The sequence below is a fragment of the Chiroxiphia lanceolata genome, chromosome 4 (assembly GCF_009829145.1).
Source record: "Chiroxiphia lanceolata isolate bChiLan1 chromosome 4, bChiLan1.pri, whole genome shotgun sequence".
In the NCBI taxonomy this organism is placed as follows: domain Eukaryota; kingdom Metazoa; phylum Chordata; class Aves; order Passeriformes; family Pipridae; genus Chiroxiphia; species Chiroxiphia lanceolata.
Genome location: NC_045640.1, coordinates 58,583,499 through 58,608,315, shown reverse-complemented (window position 1 = coordinate 58,608,315; position 24,817 = coordinate 58,583,499). Strand labels below are relative to the sequence as shown.

Genomic DNA, 24,817 nt, shown 5'->3' with positions numbered 1-24,817 from the left:
CCCAGGGAACCTGTCCCTCCCTAGCTGCACTACGAGGTTCCTCCTGCTAAGTGGAGACAGGACCTGTGCAAACTAACCTACAGATCTTCAACATCCAACTTTCTTATCACCAGTATAACATTTATTCACTTTTGACAGGGGACCATTTCACAACCATTCCTTTGCGTTAATGACCGTGATTCAGATGAATTAATAATACACAGGAATAAAGACAAAGATTTTTCCAGGTAGCAAATGAGACTGAGGAGATCTGTCAGGTCATGGCAGCACTGGGTCTCTTGATGTTTCCCCACAGCCTTCCTGGCAACATCTTCCTTTCACTTCTGGTTTGGTTCATTTCAAAAAGAAGAAAATGAAGTTTGGAAGCATAAAAGAACCAGATACACTGAATAGGAGACTATTCCACAAAACTGATATACAAGGAATTTCATTAAGGAATCCCTTGACCTCATTTGGGTGGGAATTTTGGGCAGTGAGAGCAAGGAGTTAGCACCAATTTACTCAGCTTGGAGCAGAGGAGGTGAGCACTGATAGAGGGCAGATCAGGAAAAAATGAAACACCGGAGTGGAAATACATAGCGGGAAAGGCAAGGCAGGAGAAACAGCAGTGGAAAAAAAAGGACTAAGGGGAAAAATGCCAATAGAGCAGAAAAGCCAGAAGGCTGGCAGAGGAGAAGGCTTGAAGCACAGGTAGCTGAGGAAACTGAGCTGGAAAAGGGTGAGAGAAAGCAAAATATGAAAGAGGAATACTCTTCTTTAAGGCAGAGCTGGTTAGTCAGAGGCAAAGCTTAAGCAGAGGGAAAGAGCGTGGCCCTGAGCCTCCTTGTCCCTGCCAGCACTATACAGCCTTCTGCACAAGTCTGTGGCAATGGTCCCTGCTGGGGCAGGTTTGCCAGTGTCTATATCCTGCATCAACTCTGCTTTCATGAGCCTGATCACTTAATTAATATGTTATCCTCAGGAAATCAGCTTGCAAGCCCTGCCTTAAACCTTGGTGTGATCTGCATAAAAAAGTGCAAACTTAACTGCCATTTATGGCACAAATCTTGGTGCTCGTGCAGTGCTCTGAATTTTCATAGCTTACCTAATGGTGTCCCCACATGTGCAGTGTACGCTGTCATCAGGACTCCACTGAAATACCTGCCAACTGAAACTATTTTGTCCATTTCTCCCAAAGTGTTTTGCACACATGCCAGCACTCCCCCATCCTGCTCCCCTGCCTGTTCTGGAGCATCACCTCATTTTTGCACAGCTCTTGGGGAAGCACCTTGTGACAGGCTACCAGTTTGAAAAGGAGCTATTTGCCACCACCCTCTGGGTGCTGCCTCTCAGTCACTTCCTCACCCCCTGCACAGTCCACTTGTCTAGAGTGTAACTCATCCGTTTCTCCAGGAGGAGGCTGTGGGAAATGGTATCGAATGCTCTGGAGAAATCCAGGTAGACAATGCCCACCACTTCCCCCACATTGACTGAGCTGGTTCCTTTACTATAAAAGGAGATCAGGTTTGTCAAGCACGAATTGCCCCTGGTGAATTAGTGCTAGCTTTTACCAATTATGTGCTTCATTTTATTTGTGATAACTCCCAGAAGGATTCATTCCATAACTTTCACAGGGAGTGAAGTACAACTGATGAGCCTATAACTTCCTGGATCCTCCTCTAAGAATCATAGAATATGCTGAGTTGGAAGGAACCCATCAGGATCATTGAGTCCAACTCCTGGCCCTGAGCAGGACACCCAAAGAATGTCACTCCATTTTGTAGATGAGGTGACATTAGCCTTCTTCCAGCCTTCTGGGATGTCCCCTGATCTCCATAACAAGGAGAGCTGCCTCTCAACATCGTCATCCAGTTCTCTTAACACTCTCAGGTGAATATCGATCTGTAGGGGTCAAGCTCCTTAATAGGGCACACAACAACTCTTCCTCCACTGACACTGATGTGTCTGTGTCTGCATCAACCTGGTTTGTTGTTCCTGAGGCCTGGAGCCCAGCAGTTCTGGTAAAGATGGAGGTGTTGAGAATCTCTGTCTTTTCAGCATTGCTGGTGACTAATTCACCTCTCCTTTTTAAGAGTGGGCCAATATTTTCCTTCTTTCTCTTCCTGTTGTTTATGTATCTGTAGAACCCTTTCTTGCAGTTTTTGACATTTCTGTTCAATTTCAATTCGAGTTGAGCTTTGCTTTTCTCGCTGCATCTCTGCAGTTTAGTAGTAAGAAGAGATGCTCCTCATCAAGGACGTGGGATTATGACCTGACCAAGACAAACTGTGTTTAACATCTGATGGCTGATCCACATCACCACTTCTTGCAGCAGCATTCCCTGGTCCCTGCCAGACAATCATTACATGCTTTTGTTAGATTTCTATATATGCTCTTTTCTGTAAATTTAAAGAGGACCTTCCCTTCCAGTAAATTATAGTTTTCTTTTGGCTTTCAGGCCAGTCTGCAGCTCATGTTTTCATGCAGTCTGAATTGCTTGTGTTTGGCTTTCCGAGACACTGACTGTGGAGAAGGTTAAGCAGTTTAGTGGTTGAGTCACTGGTACAAAAACAAACCTACAGATTTCTGGTCCAGAACACCAAAACAACACACTATAGAGAAACAGCCCAGCTGGAGCCAAGTATACGTGCTATCGCATTACACACCCCCGGTGTTTATTTACAAAGCAAGCCAAGTCCGACTGCCATCCCTCCTTAAACGTGTACTTTCATGCCCAGAAATTGTCCCTGGATCAAGTTTCTGATGGGAGGAGGTGTAAAGCAAGCCATGTGTGCAGGACCTGCAGTAAGCAGGCTTCTCCAGCCCATCTTCCAAGAGGTGAAACGCAGGTGTCAAGGGCTTGACCACAGCTGCTGTGGGCCCTGAGATACCTGAGACAACGGTGGGTTTTCAGCACCTCTGTCACAGGCAGAGTGGGAGCTTCAGACGAAGTTTATTAGATAAAGTGTACTATTAGAGAAGCCCTCCCACTGAGTTACGAAGTGGGGAAAGAACCCCATTGCTTTCTAAACTCCTTCTCAGAGAGGAGCCTACATGCACCTGGATCCAGTCTTAGCCCTAGACTTTTCAGTGGTTTACATCTACCTTTATACAACTTTGTCCTGCAGGATTAAGGATGGCAAACCAAATATATTTATACAAATAAAAGGAGTGATTTATGAAATGGGTTACAATAATGATAACGATAGAAAAAAGGAGTTTTGTCAGAATACTTACCACACAATATGGATGGATAGCTATAACTATTAGTATAGCGCACGATTTTTCAAGCAATATTGAAGTAATTGTAATAAAACAATTGAAGTAATTATATTAAAGCTAGCAAAACAATTACTAAGTAGAGGTTGGTGTTACTCATTCATAGCAATGACCAGGGGCAAATCTCTTTTGCTCAGTCTCGAGGACTAACCTTGAGGGGCGTTCCCACTCAAGGGAGAAATCTCCACACACATTCGGAGAAGGGGTTTGTTAGGAGACCCTACCGTTAAAAAGTCTGGGCTTTATAGTATAAAGTGATTGACTGTCAGTCATATGTAATTTTTTTAGATTATATGTTGTCACCTTACTCAGCAAAATATGTTTTGTTGCTGACAAAGGTGTTAGCCACTCATTAGTTTCTTCTGCTTGACACTCTGACTCTCAGTTTTGTATCAGGGCCTGCACATCCTTGCTGCTCCCAGTCTTAGTTAGGGAGCCTCTGTCTTGCATGTCCTTGTGGTGGGGTCAGATAGTTTGGTCAAGCTGGTCTGAGCACTCTTCAACACTAAAACCAGCAGACCTTCCTAAATTGAGCTTATCAATGATCAGGTGACTCTCTTTGCTGAGGTCATCACTGATAAACTTGTAAGACAAATTTTGAGCTGCTGTATTTCCACTTACACAGAGCGTGCTGCTACAACCTGTGCTGTGCTTTTCCTCCCAGAGGGTACCCCCATCATCTCTCCTGGGGGACATCAGTGGTCACTATAGAAGAAAACACCTTTCCAGGGACTTTGCAACTTCACACAGCTGCCCTGCACTCCATGGTCCACAGGCCACAGCACTGCTTTAAACAGGGTCAGCACCCCCTGAATTCCTTGGCAGCACTTCCAAGTTTTGAACTGGAATGGTCCCAGGACTGTGAAGACTACCAAGGGGAGGAAAGTGGTGGCATAAACGGTCCAAAGAGGAGAATTTTCTCTAAAGGCTGGGGAACTTGATATTAGTACCTGGAGTTGCATACTGAAGCCTCTGCTAGCTTTTTACAGTTTCACAAAAACTATAAACTGTAAACGTCCCTGACCTCCAGAAGAAGAGAGAGTTTAATTCTACTTCAGCAGGGCACAAGTCACAATGCAAGGCAGGTGAAAGTCCTCAATTTTCTAAAAACAATTCTGTGTTCTTTAAGAGGGGAAACAGCATGAACATTAATAACCATTTCCCAAAACCCCACCAACATTGATTTGCACTGTTTGTGCAAGGGGTCAAAGCCCTCTAACCTGTGGCTCCAGGGCAGCAGGTTACAGCATCTGGAAAACACACCCCTGCCTTTCTCCTTGTGGCTTTGCTGACAACAATCTGTTTTGACAGAGCAGGACTGGGTCAGGTGTGATGCCCACATGCTCAGTTTTCTATCTCTACACAGATCTTAAATTAAACCCAAAGTATAAGGAGGAGAAATCCTGACGCTGAAAAAGTCAGTGGGGTTGCTGCGTCCTTGGGCTGCACAGGAAACCATGAGAAGTTGTAACTGCTGGTCATCTTTTTAGAGGCTAATATTGGGATAATGTTAACTTCTCCCCTTTAATTTTTATTTTTTGATTGTTCACCACTGTATGGTGTTTCTGGCTTATCAGAAACTATTTGCCAGCAGCTGCCTTACCAGAAATATTTGCCAGACAAACTTGTTGCATCACCCTCCAAAACTGCCTCTCGCCACCTCTGAGCATCACTGCCCCGTCAGTGGGCTGCTCCCATGCCATTTGCATTCATCTCTCATATTAATCAAAACTGGTCTGTGTTTAGCTAAACTGACCTGCAATTTCCAGCACTTCATAGCAAAGTGCCAGAGAAATACTGAAAACTTCTGGAGCAAATCCTCCCTCTCTTTCGAGGCGGCTAATAGAAGTGGTCTTTGACAATCTCTGTGCACTTGCGTGGGAAAAACACGTCCCTGTCAGCATCTAAAAATGATGACCCCAAACCTCTGACAGGTGAGCCTACAGCATACCAGGTCTGGGCTCTCAATCATGTTAATTTTCTTGATTATGTCTGTTGTGTTAAGCAATACTATGAAACTACACAAAATATCCGACACAGAACTAAGAAAATTAGCCCCAGTCACTTCATATGCATAAAAAGGCTACTGGGCATGAGATAATCCTGGGCTGGTTAGCTGGAAATCTGGAACTGCTTTCCCTGCCTAAAATGAGCCTGGAGACAAAAAGGTGCTGAGGAGAGAATATAGGTCCCACATCACATTTATAAATTTACTGCCATGCAGATAATCTTCCCAAAAACAACTGGGCTTGACAAAATGTTGCATCATCCATTTTATCACAGCTACCTCCTAACACAGATGTGAAATGAGCTAGGTTACAACTATTTGTATTGACAATAACATGCCAACCTAAACCATAATACTCTCAGCTTTTGCTCTCCTTTCTTAAGGCAGTTTGGTGTCTTGACTCCAACCCACTGATTCTTGGTGGGGCTTTGGGGGGCTTTTTCCTTATGTCATTTCCCTGGGGAAAGTGCTCTGTGGAGTAGCTCTTAACCTGTATTTCCACCACAGCTGTCTCATGGGTGTGGTTTTGGGGGTTTTTTTGGTTTGGGTTTGGTTTGGGGAAGGGGTTGTTGTTTGTTTGTTTGCTTTTTGTTTGGGGGTTTTTTCTAGACTGTTGGCTGGACTTTCACTTGAAAAGAAAAAAATTTTTTTGCTGTCTTGTGAAAACAGGATGGTTACTGAGAAGGTAATATATGCATTTCTCAGCCTAGAGATGTGTTCTGTCTTGGTTGCCAGCCCCCCCCTCTGTAGGTGGAATCCTGTTCATATCAGCTTTACGTTTGGTTTAACAGGTTTGGCAAAGGCCCGTTGGCTGCTGATGGAGCAGGTGTAAAACAAGCAAACAAAAATCAAAGCAGAGGTTTGAACTGAAACTTGTGTGAGATTTGTTGGAAGAAGTAAAAGTACATCTTCCCAAATATGCAACCTATAAATCCATAAAATGCATAGAGGACTAAAGAATTCCTATCCTAAAATACCTATTAAAAAGTTCCTTTACAGAAGGAAGCAGTGCTTTTCAGATATGACAACTTGCAGCAAACTTTATTTTCAATCCACATAGACCAGAAATGTCAGTGTAACCATGCAACTGTCTTTATTTTTTATTCCTCTCCAAGCAGCAAGGAATTTGGCATTCTGATTGCAAATGCCCTTAAGTCAACCCTTAGTGTGCCACATCCAGTGGTGGTTGGGTAGGTAATGGCACCTGAAGTCCGTGACAGTTTATTTTTCCCTGAGGTTTCCATCCCTGGGATCTGAAAACTCCACTGATGAAATTGAATTTTTCAAGGGGAAATGCAGGACGAGCCCTTGTGGAAGACTCACATGCAGGGTAGGATGTTTCAGCAGCAACAGCCCCTGAGCTGTGAAGTACCACCTTCAGCTGGCAGATGGAGATGTTTGCAAGCACTGAAACCAGAGCTTGGGAAGTGTAGGTCTTGCTTAGGCCTGCAGGCAGTTAGAGAAACAACTCGTGTGCTCAGCAGGATGCTTTCTCCTAAAATCTGGACAGGTACATGCCATCAGCACTGGCTGGTGATGTCCAGTGTATCTCCCTGTCACTGATACGGACACCTGCTGCCAGACCACGTCAGCAGCCAGGGTCTAGGAGCTGCTGCTGGCTCCTTGTTCCCTCTGCAGACAATTGGGTTTTAGAGTGGGAAAGGTAAATGGTGATGGTGATGATGATAGTGATGGTAGTGATCATGGTGGTGATGCGCTCCCCAGCGGTTGCTTTATGTCTTTACCTCACAGGTAAAGACATATTTTGCAGGCTAAATGTTGAACACAGCAGTTTACACAGCTATATTCTCAAAGAAAATATTTTTCTTTGGATGTGTGCACAATCTGCTGCTCTTTCAATCCTCAAAGTACTGAAATCAGGACATTTTCACCAAAACATTCAGCTGAGTCTTTCCTGAGAAACAGAAGCCCTCACACCCCAAGCACTGCCCGTTTCCTTTTACCATACGACACACACTACCCCAAGAACTACAAAGCTTATGCCTTTAGCATTTTTCCCCCAAAATCAAAAACTACAGTGTGATGAAAAGAACGAGTGCTTCTGACTGATCAAACCAAGAATTTTATTTCCACCTGTTAAAAGAAGTCTCTGTCTACCAGCAGAGTCCAACATAGACGAGCAGACAAACTTGACTATATTTAAGTAAATTAATAGTTTATTTATAATTAAACTCATGAAAAATGGAACTGTATACAACAAGAACTATGTACATGAAGAAAAAATCTTTCTGCCACCTATCCCCCAAAATCCATCTGAGTCTGTCCTGAGAAACAGAAGTACTCAGAATAAATGGGGTGATAGTCTCTGGGAGGGAGTTCTGTTCTGCAGGCTGGACAAGCTCTGGAATTCTCAAGGGCAACAGCGATGCACCGACTGCAGAAGAGATGGCCACACTGGGTTGACACAACGTGTCGGTCACTTCGTATAATCTGGAAGAAAGGAAACCACAACATGTGTTGGGAGGCAAGGATTCGAGTTTGCTGCTCTACTGGCACCAGAAGAATAGGACTTGGAATATCTGGAATCAGTCATTACTAGAATAGGAACCCCCAGATCTGCCAGGGCCATCTTGGCAAGGGTTTCTCCCTCTACATGCACCACCAAGAAGTGACTTGTGGAACTTCACAACAAGGTCTGGGCTTCAAGCCAGCTGCCCATAGCACCCCACAATAGTCAGCAAATAAACATTGCACAGCTCCCCCTCTGCCCCGTTACCCCTCCCACAAAGCTGAAAGGATGACAACATGTGGATCCTTACCCGTGAATAATAATCCATGCAAATCGGGCCACCTTACGCTGGTTGCCATTCCCTATAGAGAACAGACCCAGAAAGAGCAGCCATTATACCACTGGGCATCGAGGGTTACTCATATATAAAATGTCACATAACTATCTGACTGCACTGAGTAGCCACGACGCATTTTCTTTTGAAGAACCCTGCATGTCTTTAACTCTCTCGGTTTGCTTGCATGTAATGAAGAGTTCAGATCTCCCTGTCCTAAAGGAACAGTGGTCTTGTTTTTCACTGGGAGAAAGATGAAGTCAGCCACCCTGCTCTAGGATTTGAAGTAACAGCATCTCTAGCACTGGGAAGGTCTATATATGGCAAGCATTTATCTCCAATAGGTCATCAATAACAGCTTTGCAACCAAAGCATCAAGCTGTCCTCTGGAAAGTATTCATTCTAGAATGGAATGAGGTCTGACACTACAGAGTAACACTGCAGATGGCTCTGGCAAGCTCCAGCCTCAGGAAGAACCCTCTGGTCAATGTTCTGCAGCTCTGAGCTCTTCCAGCAGGAAGGCACATTCTGTAACAGAGAAGCTTAAGACTGAAGGAAAAAATATTCTTTTTTTGTATTAAGTTCTCTATTATGTTGCCTTTCAGTAATCTCAAAGGTTCAAAGCATACCAGCTTTATTAACACTTGCATAGAATTTGCCTGGCTGCTGCCTGCCAGTCTTGTGATGCCAAACCATCCACACTAATGAAAATATTTCCATATCCAAGATCACTACTAGAGGCTAACATGAAAAGTAAATGCAACACATTATGAGCAAGAGCCTGTGACTAATCACCCTTTCTTGCCATACCCCCAAACTCGTCTTTAAGGTTGTATGGAAAGTTGCTCATCTGCCTTGGGCTGCCTTTTTCTCCCAAAGTGCAAACATTACCATTTCATCATCATGCAGCACAGGATGCAATCCTCATTGAAAGAGGGAAATAAGTAAAGTGAAGGCTTCAAAGAAGCAAAAATCACTCTTTGGTAGGTTATGAGGCGTACGTACTCTGAATTCACAGTTTCGTCGTCCAATGATCTCCGTACTTCAGGCTCTACATCAGCCGCTGCAAACTCTTCGTCAATCACTTCAGATTCTATGTCATCACTTCAGATTCTACGTCAGTCACTGCAGACTCTCTGTCAGTCACTTCAGATTCTACGTCAGTCACTTCAGACTCTACGTCAGTCACTTCAGATTCTTACGTCAGTCACATCTCATCTGCTGTTTCATATCATCATAACTGGGCAGTACGGGGCTTGTCCAACAGTTGCTGGCTTCTTGGCGTAAGATGTTCTTCTTTGTTGTTCATACCCTGTAAGTTAATTTTTGCTAAGTCAGATCTTCATGTACTCTCTTTTTCCCTGGAACTGTCATGGTTCGAGATCCCCAAAATCCAGTTCTCTAGTCCAAGCCCCCCCTCCCTCATCTCAACCCAGTGTGAGATGGGTTTTCCAGACACCACACAAGACTCAAAATGGGGGGAAAGGGTTATATATTACAATGACTGTACAAATATAAATACTACAATACATTACACAATCTTAACTATCTCTACCATGACAAAATAGTATTTACTTCCTTCAAACATGTTATTATAAATAGTTTGTAATGGCTCCTATTTGAAATGGACACTATTCAGCTGGGTTACAAGCAATCTCAAACAAAGTAGTTTCCTAAATATTAAGGCTGAACCCTTCCACACATTGAGACTATTCTGCTACGGAAACAAAACATTTGCTATAATCACCCTACGAACAGGTAAAACGTGACCTGAGAGATTCTCAGTGTCCACTGAGATACACTACCTGTGAATAAATCTGCCCTGTAAAGGGAAGGTCCCTCACACTATTCTTACTAATACGGTCTGCTGTGATCCTGTGGTAAGGAATGGCAACAATTGCTGTGTGATAGGGGAGAGAGGACTGCAGTGAAGTTTCCAAGGAGCATGGTGACGTAGCACATACACAAGAAAAAGGCTTGGCAAAACACAGAGTGCTTTGTTCCGAAAGTTTCAGAAGGGATGGAAGAAATGCTTAAATCTAAAACTGTACATTCTGGAGCTGCTGTGCTTCCTTGTTGCTGTATGGTGCTAAACTGTTGCCCTCTTTTTGTCTGTGTTAAATGAAACCTCCCCACCCAAAGGCACTTTCTATCAAACGAGTCTTATTAAGTACAGTCCTTGGAAATTATAAAAAGACTTGAAGCAGTGTCTCCCTAGAAATTGCCATCATCTCCCTCCTCAGTTAAGGTAACTTGAAAATGGAGTTTTATCACCCAAGTTCAAAGGAGATCAATTTTTAGTGGCCTAGTCTGTAACATCTGAAGGATCAAGACCTGCTGTTCGCTTTTTAATTCTCAGAAACCGCATGCAACAATGATCTCTGCAACTCCAGTGTCCATGTAACAATAATCAAGCACTAATCAATTAAAATTACAGAAAATGTCACCAAATTAAAGTTCTCTCCTGCAAGAGTATTCAGCTACAACTTCTGTTGCAGGGGTGTTCCACTGTGTCTGATAGAAGCTAGCAGACACAGATGGGATCCATTCTCTAAGACATTGGCCAGAGGCTTTAGCACTGTCCTTTGCCTTCTGCTAAATGCAGTTTCAATCCCTGGTACTAGAGATTGTTGGAAAAGACAAATAAAAAATAATGATTACATTTAGGACAATTCCATTTGCAACTGGAAAAAGTCAACTCACCTTCAAGAAGCTTCACCAAGGCATATGGGAAGGGAGAGAAAAGAAAATACAATTAGAATCTGGTGTGCATGCCTGGTATTCTATACTAACACCAGCTCAGTGAAGCAGTTATGACAGAACAGGCAAATAATGGTAGGTTATAGACTTATTTTGGTTAAGAACATTCAAAGTAATAGTCAGTTAGCTGTTGCCCTGAAAACAAGCAAGAGGGTGCTGATAGTTCTGCTCCCACTGATGGAATGGGGTAAAATCAGAGACAGCTTAAAAACATCTGAACACCCTTCTGCCACCTCCTCTGTTTCAGATCTCTAATTGTATTTGACCCAGAGGTGTAACTTTCCCTCTTTCTCTACCAAATAGGAAAATTCAGCAGTGATAGCCATAAACACTTCATGTTAGATGAACAGCTGCTGAAGAAAGGAAACCACAATAGGGGGTTTGGGGTAAAGAATTCAAGTTTGATGCTGCATTGGCACCAGGCTAATAGGACTTGGAGTATGTGCAATCAGTCAGTATCTGCTAGAATAATAAGGAACCCACAGATCTGCCAGTGCCATCTTGGCAAGGGTTCCTCCCTGTGTGTATACCAGTGAGAAGTGACTTGGAGGGAGGTGCTAGTTGGAGCTCCAAAGCAAGGTCTGTGCTCAAGCCAGCTGCCTGTAGCACCCCACATCAGCCAGCTGAGCTGTGCAGATCCCCCTCTGTCCTGTTTGCCCTCCCATAAAGCTGAAAGGATGACAACATGTGGATCCTTACCTGTGAGTTGTCCTCTATCCAAACTGGAGAGCTTACAGTAACTGCTGGCCATGTGCTAGAAGAACAGAACCAGAAAGGACACACAGCCATTAATTTCACTGTGCATGGAGGGTTACCAACATATAAATGTCAGAATTAAAACATCCCCTTCTCTGATCTAGCTACATCCCAGCCCAGCAACACAATCATTCTAAGAACTTTTATTTACTTCAAGCATTTCAGTGTGTCTCAAGCCACAGTGTAAGATCCATTTGTTAATGACTTCACGAACAGAGAAGAAAGGTTTCTGCTGGATTTTGCAGCAGATTTTGTGGGCAAAACCCTCTTTCAACCCTATGTCAGAAATCAGACTGTAGAAAGACACTTCATCTGTCACATACCCATCATTCTCTCTTGGTTCCTCTTCATCATCACTTGTCAGTAGCACAATTGAATTATCTGCTGCACTGGAAACAAGTGGGTTTCCAGCTGGGTGCTGCTGGTTCTGCTCCCACTGCTGCAATGGGGTCGAAATGGAGGCAGCTTAGGAACTACCTTTAGCCTCTCCTCCCTGCTCCCCTCTTTCAGTTCCCTAATGGGATTTAGGCTGGAGGTGTTTCTTTCCCTCTTTCTGCCCTAAACAGTCAAACTCAAGGGTGATATCTGTAAATACTTGTATTACATGAACAGCTGCTGAAGAAAGGAAGCCACGAGAGGGCTTGGAGTAAAGCATTCAAGCCTGGCTGCTGCGTTGGCGCCAGGCAAATAGGACTCAGATGTCAGCATTCAGTCCATTACTGCTATAATTCTCGGGAACCCACAGATCTTCCAGTGCCATCTTGGTGAGGGATCCCCCTCTACAGGCACCCCTGAGAAGTGACTTGTAGGGATGTGCTACTTGTAACTTCAAAGCAAGGTCTGTGCTTCAAGCCAGCTGCCTCTAGCATCCCGTGTCAGCCAGCTGAGTTACGCAGCTCCTCCCCTGCTCCATTCCCACTCCCACAGAAAATGAAAAGGTGGCAACATGTGGATTCTTACCCCTAGGAAGCAATCCTGGTACAGCACATTTGTAAGGGTAGCAGTGGGCCTTGTGGTAGAGTGAAGAGAGCAAGAAAAAAATTCAGCTGTTAATTGCACCACTCATCAGTTGTTAGTGATACACAAATTGTCAGAAATCAAAACATCCCTTATTGTGGTCTAGCTACATCCCAGCCCAGCAACACAATCATTCCACGAACTTTTATGTACTTCAAGCATTTCAGTGTGCCTCAAGTCACAGTGTAAGATCCATTTGTTAATGACTTCATGAACAGAGAAGAAAGATTTTTTTCCGACGTTTACTGGAGTTTTATTTTTTTTTACTTAGTTCTCTTCCAGACAGGCCACTACATCCCAGGTCTGGAGTTTCACACAGAATCAAGCAGAACTCAAAGCCTTGGCAAAAACCTCTTTCTACCCTGTGTCGGAAACTGGACTTTTAGAAAGTTACTTTATCTGTCACATACTCATCATTATCTCTTGGTTCCTCTTCATCATCATTCACCAGTGGCACAACTGAATTATCTGCTGCACTGGAAACAAGTGGGTACTCCTGGTTCTGCTCCCACTGATGGAACAAGGTAGAAACAAAGGCAGTTTAGGAACCATCTGAAGCCCCTCCTCCCTGCTCCCCTCTTTCAGATCCCTAATTGGATGTAGGCTGCAGCCAAATATTTTCCTTTTCCTGCCCCAAAGAGGCAAATTCAGCAGTGATAGCCATAAACACTTCATGTTAGATGAACAGCTGCTGAAGAAAGGAAACCACAATAGGGGTTTGGGGTAAAGAATTCAAGTTTGATGCTGCATTGGCACCAGGCTAATAGGACTTGGAGTATGTGCAATCAGTCAGTATCTGCTAGAATAATAAGGAACCCACAGATCTGCCAGTGCCATCTTGGCAAGGGTTCCTCCCTGTGTGTATACCAGTGAGAAGTGACTTGGAGGGAGGTGCTAGTTGGAGCTCCAAAGCAAGGTCTGTGCTCAAGCCAGCTGCCTGTAGCACCCCACATCAGCCAGCTGAGCTGTGCAGATCCCCCTCTGTCCTGTTTGCCCTCCCATAAAGCTGAAGGGATAACCACATGTGGATCCTTACCTCTGAGTATTCATCTATCCAAACTGGAGAGCTAACAGTACCTACTAGCCATGTGCTAGAAGAACAGAACCAGAAAGGACACACAGCCATTAATTTCACTGTGCATGGAGGATTACCAACACATAAAGTGCCAGAAATTAAAACATCCCTTATTCTGATCTAGCTACATCCCAGCCCAGCAACACAATCATTCCAAGAACTTTTATTTACTTCAAGCATTTCAGTGTGTCTCAAGCCACAGTGTAAGATCCATTTGTTAATGACTTCACGAACAGAGAAGAAAGGTTTCTGCTGGATTTTGCAGCAGATTTTGTGGGCAAAACCCTCTTTCAACCCTATGTCAGAAATCAGACTGTAGAAAGACACTTCATCTGTCACATACCCATCATTCTCTCTTGGTTCCTCTTCATCATCACTTGTCAGTAGCACAATTGAATTATCTGCTGCACTGGAAACAAGTGGGTTTCCAGCTGGGTGCTGCTGGTTCTGCTCCCACTGCTGCAATGGGGTCGAAATGGAGGCAGCTTAGGAACTACCTTTAGCCTCTCCTCCCTGCTCCCCTCTTTCAGTTCCCTAATTGGATTTAGGCTGGAGGTGTTTCTATCCCTCTTTCTGCCCTAAACAGTCAAACTCAAGGGTGATATCTGTAAATACTTGTATTACATGAACAGCTGCTGAAGAAAGGAAGCCATGAGAGGGCTTGGAGTAAAGCATTCAAGCCTGGCTGCTGCGTTGGCGCCAGGCAAATAGGACTCAGATGTCAGCATTCAGTCCATTACTGCTATAATTCTCGGGAACCCACAGATCTTCCAGTGCCATCTTGGTGAGGGATCCCCCTCTACAGGCACCCCTGAGAAGTGACTTGTAGGGATGTGCTACTTGTAACTTCAAAGCAAGGTCTGTGCTTCAAGCCAGCTGCCTCTAGCATCCCGTGTCAGCCAGCTGAGTTACGCAGCTCCTCCCCTGCTCCATTCCCACTCCCACAGAAAATGAAAAGGTGGCAACATGTGGATTCTTACCCCTAGGAAGCAATCCTGGTACAGCACATTTGTAAGGGTAGCAGTGGGCCTTGTGGTAGAGTGAAGAGAGCAAGAAAAAAATTCAGCTGTTAATTACACCACTCATCAGGGGTTAGTGATACACAAATATTTTTTTTTTTTGTTAGTTCTCTTCCAGACAGGCCACTACATCCCAGGTCTGGAGTTTCACACAGAATCAAGCAGAACTCAAAGCCTTGGCAAAAACCTCTTTCTACCCTGTGTCAGAAATTGGACTTTTAGAAAGTTACTTTATCTGTCACATACCCATCATTATCTCTTGGTTCCTCTTCATCATCATTCACCAGTGGCACAACTGAATTATCTGCTGCACTGGAAACAAGTGGGTACTCCTGGTTCTGCTCCCACTGATGGAACAAGGTAGAAACAAAGGCAGTTTAGGAACCATCTGAAGCCCCTCCTCCCTGCTCCCCTCTTTCAGATCCCTAATTGGATGTAAGCTGCAGCCAAATATTTTCTTTTTTCTGCCCCAAAGAGGCAAATTCAGCAGTGATAGCCATAAACACTTCATGTTAGATGAACAGCTGCTGAAGAAAGGAAACCACAATAGGGGTTTGGGGTAAAGAATTCAAGTTTGATGCTGCATTGGCACCAGGCTAATAGGACTTGGAGTATGTGCAATCAGTCAGTATCTGCTAGAATAATAAGGAACCCACAGATCTGCCAGTGCCATCTTGGCAAGGGTGTGTACACCCTGTGTGTACACCAGTGAGAAGTGACTTGGAGGGAGGTGCTAGTTGGAGCTCCAAAGCAAGGTCTGTGCTCAAGCCAGCTGCCTGTAGCACCCCACATCAGCCAGCTGAGCTGTGCAGATCCCCCTCTGTCCTGTTTACCTTCCCATATACCCGAAAGTATGACAACATGTGCATCCTTACCTGTGAGTTGTCCTCTATCCAAACTGGAGAGCTTACAGTAACTGCTGGCCGTGTGCTAGAAGAACAGAACCAGAAAGAACACACAGCCATTAATTTCACTGTGCATGGAGGGTTACCAACATATAAAGTGTCAGAAATCAAAACATCCCTTATTCTGATCTAGCTACATCCCAGCCCAGCAACACAATCATTTCAAGAGCTTTTATGTACTTCAAGCATTTCAGTGTGTCTCAAGCCATAGTTTAAGATCCATTTGTTAATGACTTCATGAAGAGAGAAGAAAGATTTCTTCTGAGTTTTAGTGAGGTTTTGTTTTTTTTTTTTTAGTTAGTTCTGTTCCAGACAGGCCACTACATCCCAGGTCTGAAGTTTTAACACAGAATCAAGCAGAACTCAAAGCCTTGGCAAAAACCTCTTTCTACCCTATGTCAGAAATTAGACTTTTAGAAAGTTACTTTATCTGTCACATACTCATCATTATCTCTTGGTTCCTCTTCATCATCATTCACCAATGGCACAACTGAATTATCTGCTGCACTGGAAACAAGTGGGTGCTCCTGGTTCTGCTCCCACTGATGGAACAAGGTAGAAACAAAGGCAGTTTAGGAACCATCTGAAGCCCCTCCTCCCTGCTCCCCTCTTTCAGATCCCTAATTGGATGTAGGCTGCAGCCAAATATTTTCCTTTTCCTGCCCCAAAGAGGCAAATTCAGCAGTGATAGCCATAAACACTTCATGTTAGATGAACAGCTGCTGAAGAAGGGAAACCACAATAGGGGGTTTGGGGTAAAGAATTCAAGTTTGATGCTGCATTGGCACCAGGCTAATAGGACTTGGAGTATGTGCAATCAGTCAGTATCTGCTAGAATAATAAGGAACCCACAGATCTGCCAGTGCCATCTTGGCAAGGGTTCCTCCCTGTGTGTATACCAGTGAGAAGTGACTTGGAGGGAGGTGCTAGTTGGAGCTCCAAAGCAAGGTCTGTGCTCAAGCCAGCTGCCTGTAGCACCCCACATCAGCCAGCTGAGCTGTGCAGATCCCCCTCTGTCCTGTTTGCCCTCCCATAAAGCTGAAAGGATGACAACATGTGGATCCTTACCTGTGAGTTGTCCTCTATCCAAACTGGAGAGCTTACAGTACCTGCTGGCCATGTGCTAGAAGAACAGAACCAGAAAGGACACACAGCCATTAATTTCACTGTGCATGGAGGATTACCAACACATAAAGTGCCAGAAATTAAAACATCCCTTATTCTGATCTAGCTACATCCCAGCCCAGCAACACAATCATTCCAAGAACTTTTATTTACTTCAAGCATTTCAGTGTGTCTCAAGCCACAGTGTAAGATCCATTTGTTAATGACTTCACGAACAGAGAAGAAAGGTTTCTGCTGGATTTTGCAGCAGATTTTGTGGGCAAAACCCTCTTTCAACCCTATGTCAGAAATCAGACTGTAGAAAGACACTTCATCTGTCACATACCCATCATTCTCTCTTGGTTCCTCTTCATCATCACTTGTCAGTAGCACAATTGAATTATCTGCTGCACTGGAAACAAGTGGGTTTCCAGCTGGGTGCTGCTGGTTCTGCTCCCACTGCTGCAATGGGGTCGAAATGGAGGCAGCTTAGGAACTACCTTTAGCCTCTCCTCCCTGCTCCCCTCTTTCAGTTCCCTAATGGGATTTAGGCTGGAGGTGTTTCTATCCCTCTTTCTGCCCTAAACAGTCAAACTCAAGGGTGATATCTGTAAATACTTGTATTACATGAACAGCTGCTGAAGAAAGGAAGCCATGAGAGGGCTTGGAGTAAAGCATTCAAGCCTGGCTGCTGCGTTGGCGCCAGGCAAATAGGACTCAGATGTCAGCATTCAGTCCATTACTGCTATAATTCTCGGGAACCCACAGATCTTCCAGTGCCATCTTGGTGAGGGATCCCCCTCTACAGGCACCCCTGAGAAGTGACTTGTAGGGATGTGCTACTTGTAACTTCAAAGCAAGGTCTGTGCTTCAAGCCAGCTGCCTCTAGCATCCCGTGTCAGCCAGCTGAGTTACGCAGCTCCTCCCCTGCTCCATTCCCACTCCCACAGAAAATGAAAAGGTGGCAACATGTGGATTCTTACCCCTAGGAAGCAATCCTGGTACAGCACATTTGTAAGGGTAGCAATGGGCCTTGTGGTAGAGTGAAGAGAGCAAGAAAAAAATTCAGCTGTTAATTGCACCACTCATCAGTTGTTAGTGATACACAAATATTTTTTTTTTTAGTTAGTTCTCTTCCAGACAGGCCACTACATCCCAGGTCTGGAGTTTTACACAGAATCAAGCAGAACTCAAAGCCTTGGCAAAAACCTCTTTCTACCCTGTGTCAGAAATTGGACTTTTAGAAAGTTACTTTATCTGTCACATACCCATCATTATCTCTTGGTTCCTCTTCATCATCACTTGTCAGTAGCACAATTGAATTATCTGCTGCACTGGAAACAAGTGGGTTTCCAGCTGGGTGCTGCTGGTTCTGCTCCCACTGCTGCAATGGGGTTGAAATGGAGGCAGCTTAGGAACTACTTTTAGCCTCTCCTCCCTGCTCCCCTCTTTCAGTTCCGTAACTGGATTTAGGCTGGAGGTGTTTCTTTCCCTCTTTCTGCCCTAAACAGTCAAACTCAAGGGTGATATATGTAAATACTCGTATTACATGAACAGCTGCTGAAGAAAGGAAGCCACGAGAGGGCTTGGAGTAAAGAATTCAAGTTTGATGCTGCATTGGCACCAGGCAAATAGGACTTGGAGTATGTGCAATCAGTCAGTATCTGCCAGAATAATAAGGAACCCACAGATCTGCCAGTGCCATCTTGGCAAGGGTGTGTACACCCTGTGTGTACACCAGTGAGAAGTGACTTGGAGGGAGGTGCTAGTTGGAGCTGCAAAGCAAGGTCTGTGCTCAAGCCAGCTGCCTGTAGCACCCCACATCAGCCAGCTGAGCTGTGCAGATCCCCCTCTGTCCTCTTTGCCCTCCCATAAAGCTGAAGGGATAACCACATGTGCATCCTTACCTGTGAGTTGTCCTCTATCCAAATAGGAGAGCTTACAGTAACTGCTGGCTGTGTGCTAGAGAGAAGAGAACTTGAAAGAATATGCAGCCATTAATTTCACTGTGCATGGAGGGTTACCAACACATAAAGTGTCAGAAATTAAAACATCCCCTTATTCTGATCTAGCTACATCCCAGCCCAGCAACACAATCATTTCAAGAGCTTTTATGTACTTCAAGCATTTCAGTGTGTCTCAAGCCACAGTGTAAGATCCATTCCTTAATTCTTTAATGAGATAAAAGATGTTTCTGCTGGATTTTATCGTTTTTTTGGATGGGCTTTTAAAAATAGACAGGCCACTATATTCCAGGTCTGAAGTTTTCACATAGAATCAAGCAGAACTCAAAGCCTTGGCAAAAACCTCTTTCTACCCTATGTCAGAAATTAGACTTTAGAAAGTTACTTTATCTGTCACATACCCATCATTATCTCTTGGTTCCTCTTCATCATCATTCACCAGTAGCACAACTGAATTATCTGCTGCACTGGAAACAAGTGGGTGCTCCTGGTTCTGCTCCCACTGCTGCAATGGGGTCGAAATGGAGGCAGCTTAGGGACCACATTTAGCCCCTTCTCCCCTACCACATGTAGCTCCCCATGTAGCTTCCCTCTTTCAGTTCCCTAATTGGATTTAGGCTGGAGGTGTTTCTTTCCCTCTTTCTGCCCCAAAGAGGCAAATTCATTAGTGATAGCCATAAACACTTCATGTTAGATGAACACCTCAGTGACCAGGAGTACCTTAAATGGATGTTGCTGGTAAACACTTAATATTTGAGAAGTCAAAGTCTTCCTGTCCTCTCCTTTTCTTATTCTTTAAATCACTGGCCTGTATGATGAGTATCTCTAGAATAACTTCACTTTTAAATTGCATCTCCTTCTGATACATTACCAATGACTGGTAAATGTTGTGCCCAAGTTCTGGAGCAACAGGCTCTTTTAAGTTACTTTTTCACTACAAGGGATACTTGGAGGTGCTAATGTGTTCACAGGTGCATTTGACTGGTAACTCTGTCTAAAGTGGTAAATCAGAGCTGTGTTTCAACCCTGGAGGTCAGGCTACCTAGATGCCAGAAGATAGGCCCAGGAGCAGAAGAGAAAACTAATTTGACTGCAAGATGGACAGAAGTGTGCCATTCATTACTTACTACAACAGAATCATCACCAGTTAGATCAATGACTTCAGGCTCAGCAGATTCGTCTGTGAGATCTATGATTTCGTCAACAGCTGAAAAAAAGAAATGAGCTGTCACTGTGGAACAGGCTGAGGTAGATTCAATTGTGCCTTGGGTCTCTTCTCTTCAGGAATGTGGCCAAAATTTTACTCAAGCTTTGCCCTCAACAGTCCACAGAGACCATTACCAGCCCTGTTTTTTCACAGGTGGCAGCGCAAGAGGAGCAGCAGCTGAACTCCTCACACAGTTCTGTTGGATAACAATATCTTGTGGGAGGTACACACCAAGAGATGATTCATCTAACATAGGGTAATGTTTATCAGACAGAAAAAAACCCCAAAACAAAACCCAAAGCAAAACCAGAATCATAGAGGGTATCCTAATTTTACAGCATCATGCTGTACATGTTCCCCTGAGGGATGGGGCACAGCTAGCTTTTCCTTATCTTCTTCCAGCTTCAGAGATTTCATACTTAGTTTGCCACCCTCTGTAGTGGCAGCTGTTGCACCTCCCAGCTCATCGGAGTTCATTCAGATGTCTGAGCAGCACTTGAGGACCTTTGCTACACAGTTCATCTCCCTCATTTTAGTGGAAATTCTCTCTCATTCTCTTTCAAATGAGAGCATGGAATCTCTCTCATTTTAGTGGAAAATGTATCACAGCTCAGTAACAAACCCAAATGGTTGTGAGAAGGCTTGTTGTTTAGAGATGCCGTACTAGGCACTTCCTAAACTCCCATGTTTCCCTTCCTTCCCAGTAAAGGGCCTAGAAACTGGCAAAAGCATATGTTCAGTTGTATGCCAAACCTCTAGAAGCAGTTTCTGTTCTTACCAAGATCAAAAGAAAGCACAGGACTTTCTTCGAGGTCTATTGGCTCTGCTGCTGAAGCTTCACCTGCACCAGAAGCCAGCAGCCTGCTTCGTTTCGAAGCTTGTCCGGAATTAACGGCTCCTCCACGGCGCTTTCGCCGATTCTAAGAGAGAACAAAGCCTTAGCATTTTGTGTGGGAGTAATATTAACGGGGCCCTCATTTTTACAACACCAGTGAAAGTACACGAGGATACAGAAAACAACTCCACAAAGGCTGGAATACACGTCGAATGGTGCTCTGGTTCATTCCTACCTGAGCCCACTGCATCAAGGAAAAGACATCACCCCTGATCTCTTACCAGTTGCCTCACCAGGAAAAAGCCTATCCCAGTGGCTTGCAAATAAGAAGACTAGTTCACAGTTCTATCAGGTTGTTGCTCACACTGTAAACATTTCTGAGCTATTGCTAGCACCCCGAAAGATTCAAAATCTTCAGTATCCCAGAACATGAAGTTACGTTAAGTTTTAACAGGCTTATCTTCCCGTGCACTCGCTAAGAACTCTTGAAATCCTTTCTAGAAGTACCCCAGAAAATATGTTTCAGAAATCAGATTTGCATTGAGTAGTAAAGTACTTACTGTGCTCATGGTGTTTTGTGATCTAAAACCACCGGAAAAGTCAGTGGGACAAGCACCGAAAAAGGAATTTCAGGGAAGTTAGAGCAATCGATCCCTTATATTCCTTAGGTAGAACAGTCTACAAAGTCCCGATTTCTAGGAATCAGAGAACAATGTTCTTCCAAACCTATCAGAAAAGAAGAGAGGAGATTACCTATCTGGAATGCCTGTTCTCTTAAATACCCACACATACTCTAAGATTCCCTTTCACGAGTCACAAGTTTCTGCCCAAAGCTAGAGGGGAAATCTACGCGTCTGGTACTTGAGTCCCAGACACCTGCAGCTGGACCTGAAGCCCAGAACAGCCCCACATCATCAGAAACATTTTCAGAGATCATCTACACTCACCTGTACAGGTAGTTGAGAATTTTTCTTGAAAATTATCAGCAAATCGCCTTCTGTTCCCACCTGGGACAGAGAAGACAGAGGCTCTGCAGCTGCTTCCCAGCAGAGAATCCGCCAACTGCCAACTGTCGATGGAGTGTTGGGCTCCTGACCCCTCCGTGCAGGTGCCCACTTGGCAACCGTTTGGTAACATTCCATGGTCCGGTAGCCGGTGTCCTCCTTGCACCCTCGTGGAGGCCCAGAATGCTTTGGTTTGGAAGGGACCTTAAAGATGATCTGGTTGTAACTCCCCGACCAAGGATAGGGACACCATCCACTAGATCAGGGTGCTCAGGGCCCCATCTAGCCTGGCCTGGAATAGTGCCTTCCAGGGATGGGGCATCCACAGCTTCTCTGGGCAGCCTGTTCCAGTGTCTCGACACCCTCACAGCTCTTCCTAACATCTAATCTAAATCTTCCCTCTTCTGGTTTAAAACCGTTCCCCCTTTTCGTCTCACTCACTGCCCATGTGAAGAAATCGCTCTCTGCCTTTGCTATAGGCCTCTTCAGCCACTGGAGGGCCGCAGTGAGGCCTCCCCCGGAGCCCGTTCCTCTCCAGGCTGGACATCCCCGGCTCTCCCAGCCTGGCTCCATAGGAGAGGTGCTCCGGCCCTCTGAGCATCTTTGTGCCCGCTGTTTCCTTGCCCCTTCGTGCCGCCCCGGCGGGCACATCCTGCTTGTGCCGGGTCGGAGCCGGGCGCAGCCTCCGGGCGAGGCCTCACGAGGGCAGAGCAGAGAGACACGTCCACCCCCCTCCGCCTGCGGCCCGAGTAACGCTGCAGCCTTTCGGTGGCTAAAGAAACCCCACCAAAACCTCCCCTCCCCCGTGAGAAAATTAAACCGTTTCTTAACCTTCTTCCTCCGTGTTTATTACTCTGTTGTTGAAAAGACTCGTTTTAAATTTAACCCTAATTAAAAGCAATTAAAATGACACCAAACTTCCCTCCCCCCCCCCCCAAACTGGTGAAAATCTAACAATTTAGATCCTTATTTCAAGTCTCTAAAGTCTTGAGGTTTTCAAAGTTTTCAGGTGTTCAACTGTTCCTCTGCTGAGCATTTCACAACAGGGTTAGGAGGAGGTTTGCTCTACTTCTGGGGACAGCACCTCCTCCCCCAAGGCCCTGCTCTGCTATGAAAGGTGACACAGGAAAAAAAGTGAAATTAAAATTCCATTTTCCTTCTAGCCAGTCTGCCACTGGACCTGCATTCAAAGGGGTTGGCTGGAGCTCTTGAGAGTGGCAGCAACCCTGTCTCAGCCCTGCTGGATGCGGGATGCTCCTCAGCTTCCAATCCCATGGGCACTCTCGGGTGTGGGGAGGATGGTGGCAATTTATCCAACACTGCAGATAGCATAAGGATATTTTCAGATCATGCTCTATGTGAGGAGGTTCATTTCTTACAAAAATTTCTCTGTTATTACAACTGTTGCTTTTAGGTCAAAATGTTGAGAGTTTAAGGATGGTTGGGGATGACTCCCCCATTTTTCTCAGTCCTGTGTCTGGGAATTGAAGGAAACTCATTTCAGTCATCATATTCACATCCTTCATTCCTCATATTTGTTGCTGGTTTGAGGTACTTAATTATTCATATATTAAATATATATTTGGAATTGCTCTAGCATCTTAACATTTGTATATCAAACATTAAATCTCCTTTAGGATTTTTTTTTTTATCTAAGCCTCTGCCCTTTGGATCCAAGATTTTTGGAAAGCAAGAGTGTTTAAACTGGATTTACTGGAGTATGAAACATCCCATGTATTAAGGCAGGGACCCTGTCCACTCACACTCCAGGTGCAGCTGAGGTTGGCTGAGTGGAACCAGCACCACTTGTATTTCAGGGTGGGACTGGATGGCTTTTAGCAGGAATGTGTTATTAGGGGTAAGGGAGGAGAGAGCACTGAGGAAAAGGAGGGGTAGCTTTTAATAAGTTGAACATTTGAAGGCTATCAGGCTTGATGTTCCTCAATGCTGCTAATGATCATAGCAGGGGGCTGAAAAAATGTTTATTGTAAGACCCAACACTTTTTAACTGAAGCCACTATTGAAAATACTCATCACTCAGTGGTGGAAGGGAGGGAAATCTCTTGTCCCTTCTCTGTGCATCCCACAAAAAATGAAAAGGCCACATACCTGTTCTGTCTCCTTCCATGTGGACCAGCTTTAAAGCAAGGTGTAAGACCTCTGAAATACCCCTTGCCTTTCCATTTCATGAAGGAAGAAGTTTACATCTATTAACTTCCAAAAATAAAAGGTTAATTATAGCCAACAGTGTAAACTAAACCCAGATTGAGCTGGCTTCTATATTAATCACCCCGGAAAAACAGCATTGGGATTTTCACTGATGGCTATGGTTTGCCACCATTTTTTGTCAGGAGAAAGCAACTCATAAGTGAGAAATGCATGGTTCACTGGCCAGAGGTTTTCAGCTCTGTACTCTCCCAAATCAGGGGTACCCTGGAGATCAGAGCAAGGGTCATAAAATAATTTAAGAAGGGTGAATGTAGTATAAGATGTCATATACAGACATAGCCTGCTGCAGAGTGATCACTGATGAAAAGAAAATGTACAATGACATGAGAAAACCCACTTGCCACCCCAGCTGGGTTGGTACTGCTTCTCACTCTTTGAGTCACTAATAACAGAAATGATTTTGAGCTGTGGGTGGACAAACAACTGGACTCCACAAGGCAGCAGAGGTCCAGCAACTAGCTCGGTCCTTCATCCCCATGACCACGGCTGTGTTTGCCCACAAGGGCCTGCCCGTGGGCAAGTTGGTTTTGCTGCCAGGGGGACCCAAGTGAAAGAGGGCTGCTGGGTTATTGATGAGAGGGAGTGTGACACTTGGCTTCCCACACAGCTCAGCACAGGAAAGCAACCCTGTATAGCAGTCCTTCTAAATCCACCATAAGGATGCAGGGAAATAGACAAAGATTACCAAAAGAAGCCACAAAAAGATGATAATATTGACTTACAATAATTTTTACTAGTCCCACTGAGAATTGTATTGCAATTCATGTGTCAAATTGTGCCTTTGCTTGACTATAGCAATGGTTGTGACCTCAGAATACATTTCCCAGTCTCTTCACGGGGAAGTGCTGGTGGATGGTCTATTAGAGAAATAC

At 44.6% G+C, this 24,817-nt stretch overlaps 1 protein-coding gene across 2 annotated transcripts; it reads right to left on the bottom strand.

The window, feature by feature from the left end:
• Positions 1–7,425: 7,425 nt before the first annotated feature.
• LOC116785396 lies at positions 7,426–24,412 on the bottom strand. 2 transcript variants are annotated; one of them, XM_032684825.1, is made up of 22 exons: positions 21,660–24,408; positions 21,273–21,438; positions 20,656–20,797; positions 19,798–19,877; positions 19,072–19,175; positions 18,614–18,683; positions 17,975–18,090; positions 17,690–17,738; positions 17,053–17,168; positions 15,573–15,627; positions 14,944–15,044; positions 14,659–14,707; positions 14,022–14,137; positions 13,640–13,694; positions 13,014–13,114; positions 12,547–12,595; positions 11,910–12,025; positions 11,530–11,584; positions 10,774–10,783; positions 9,076–9,382; positions 8,047–8,098; positions 7,426–7,717 (listed from the first exon to the last, which is right to left on the bottom strand). In XM_032684825.1, the coding sequence occupies exons 2-20, from the start codon at positions 21,279–21,281 to the stop codon at positions 9,297–9,299; spliced, it is 1,479 nt and encodes a 492-aa protein (XP_032540716.1). In that variant the 5' UTR covers positions 21,282–21,438; positions 21,660–24,408; the 3' UTR covers positions 7,426–7,717; positions 8,047–8,098; positions 9,076–9,296. The 2 variants fall into 2 exon arrangements, with proteins under 2 accessions (XP_032540716.1, XP_032540717.1); XM_032684826.1 differs by lacking the exons at positions 7,426–7,717; positions 8,047–8,098; positions 9,076–9,382; ... (2 more) ...; positions 13,014–13,114; positions 13,640–13,694 and having other exon boundaries at positions 11,952–12,025; positions 12,547–12,694; positions 13,788–14,137; positions 21,660–24,412.
• Positions 24,413–24,817: the final 405 nt, after the last annotated feature.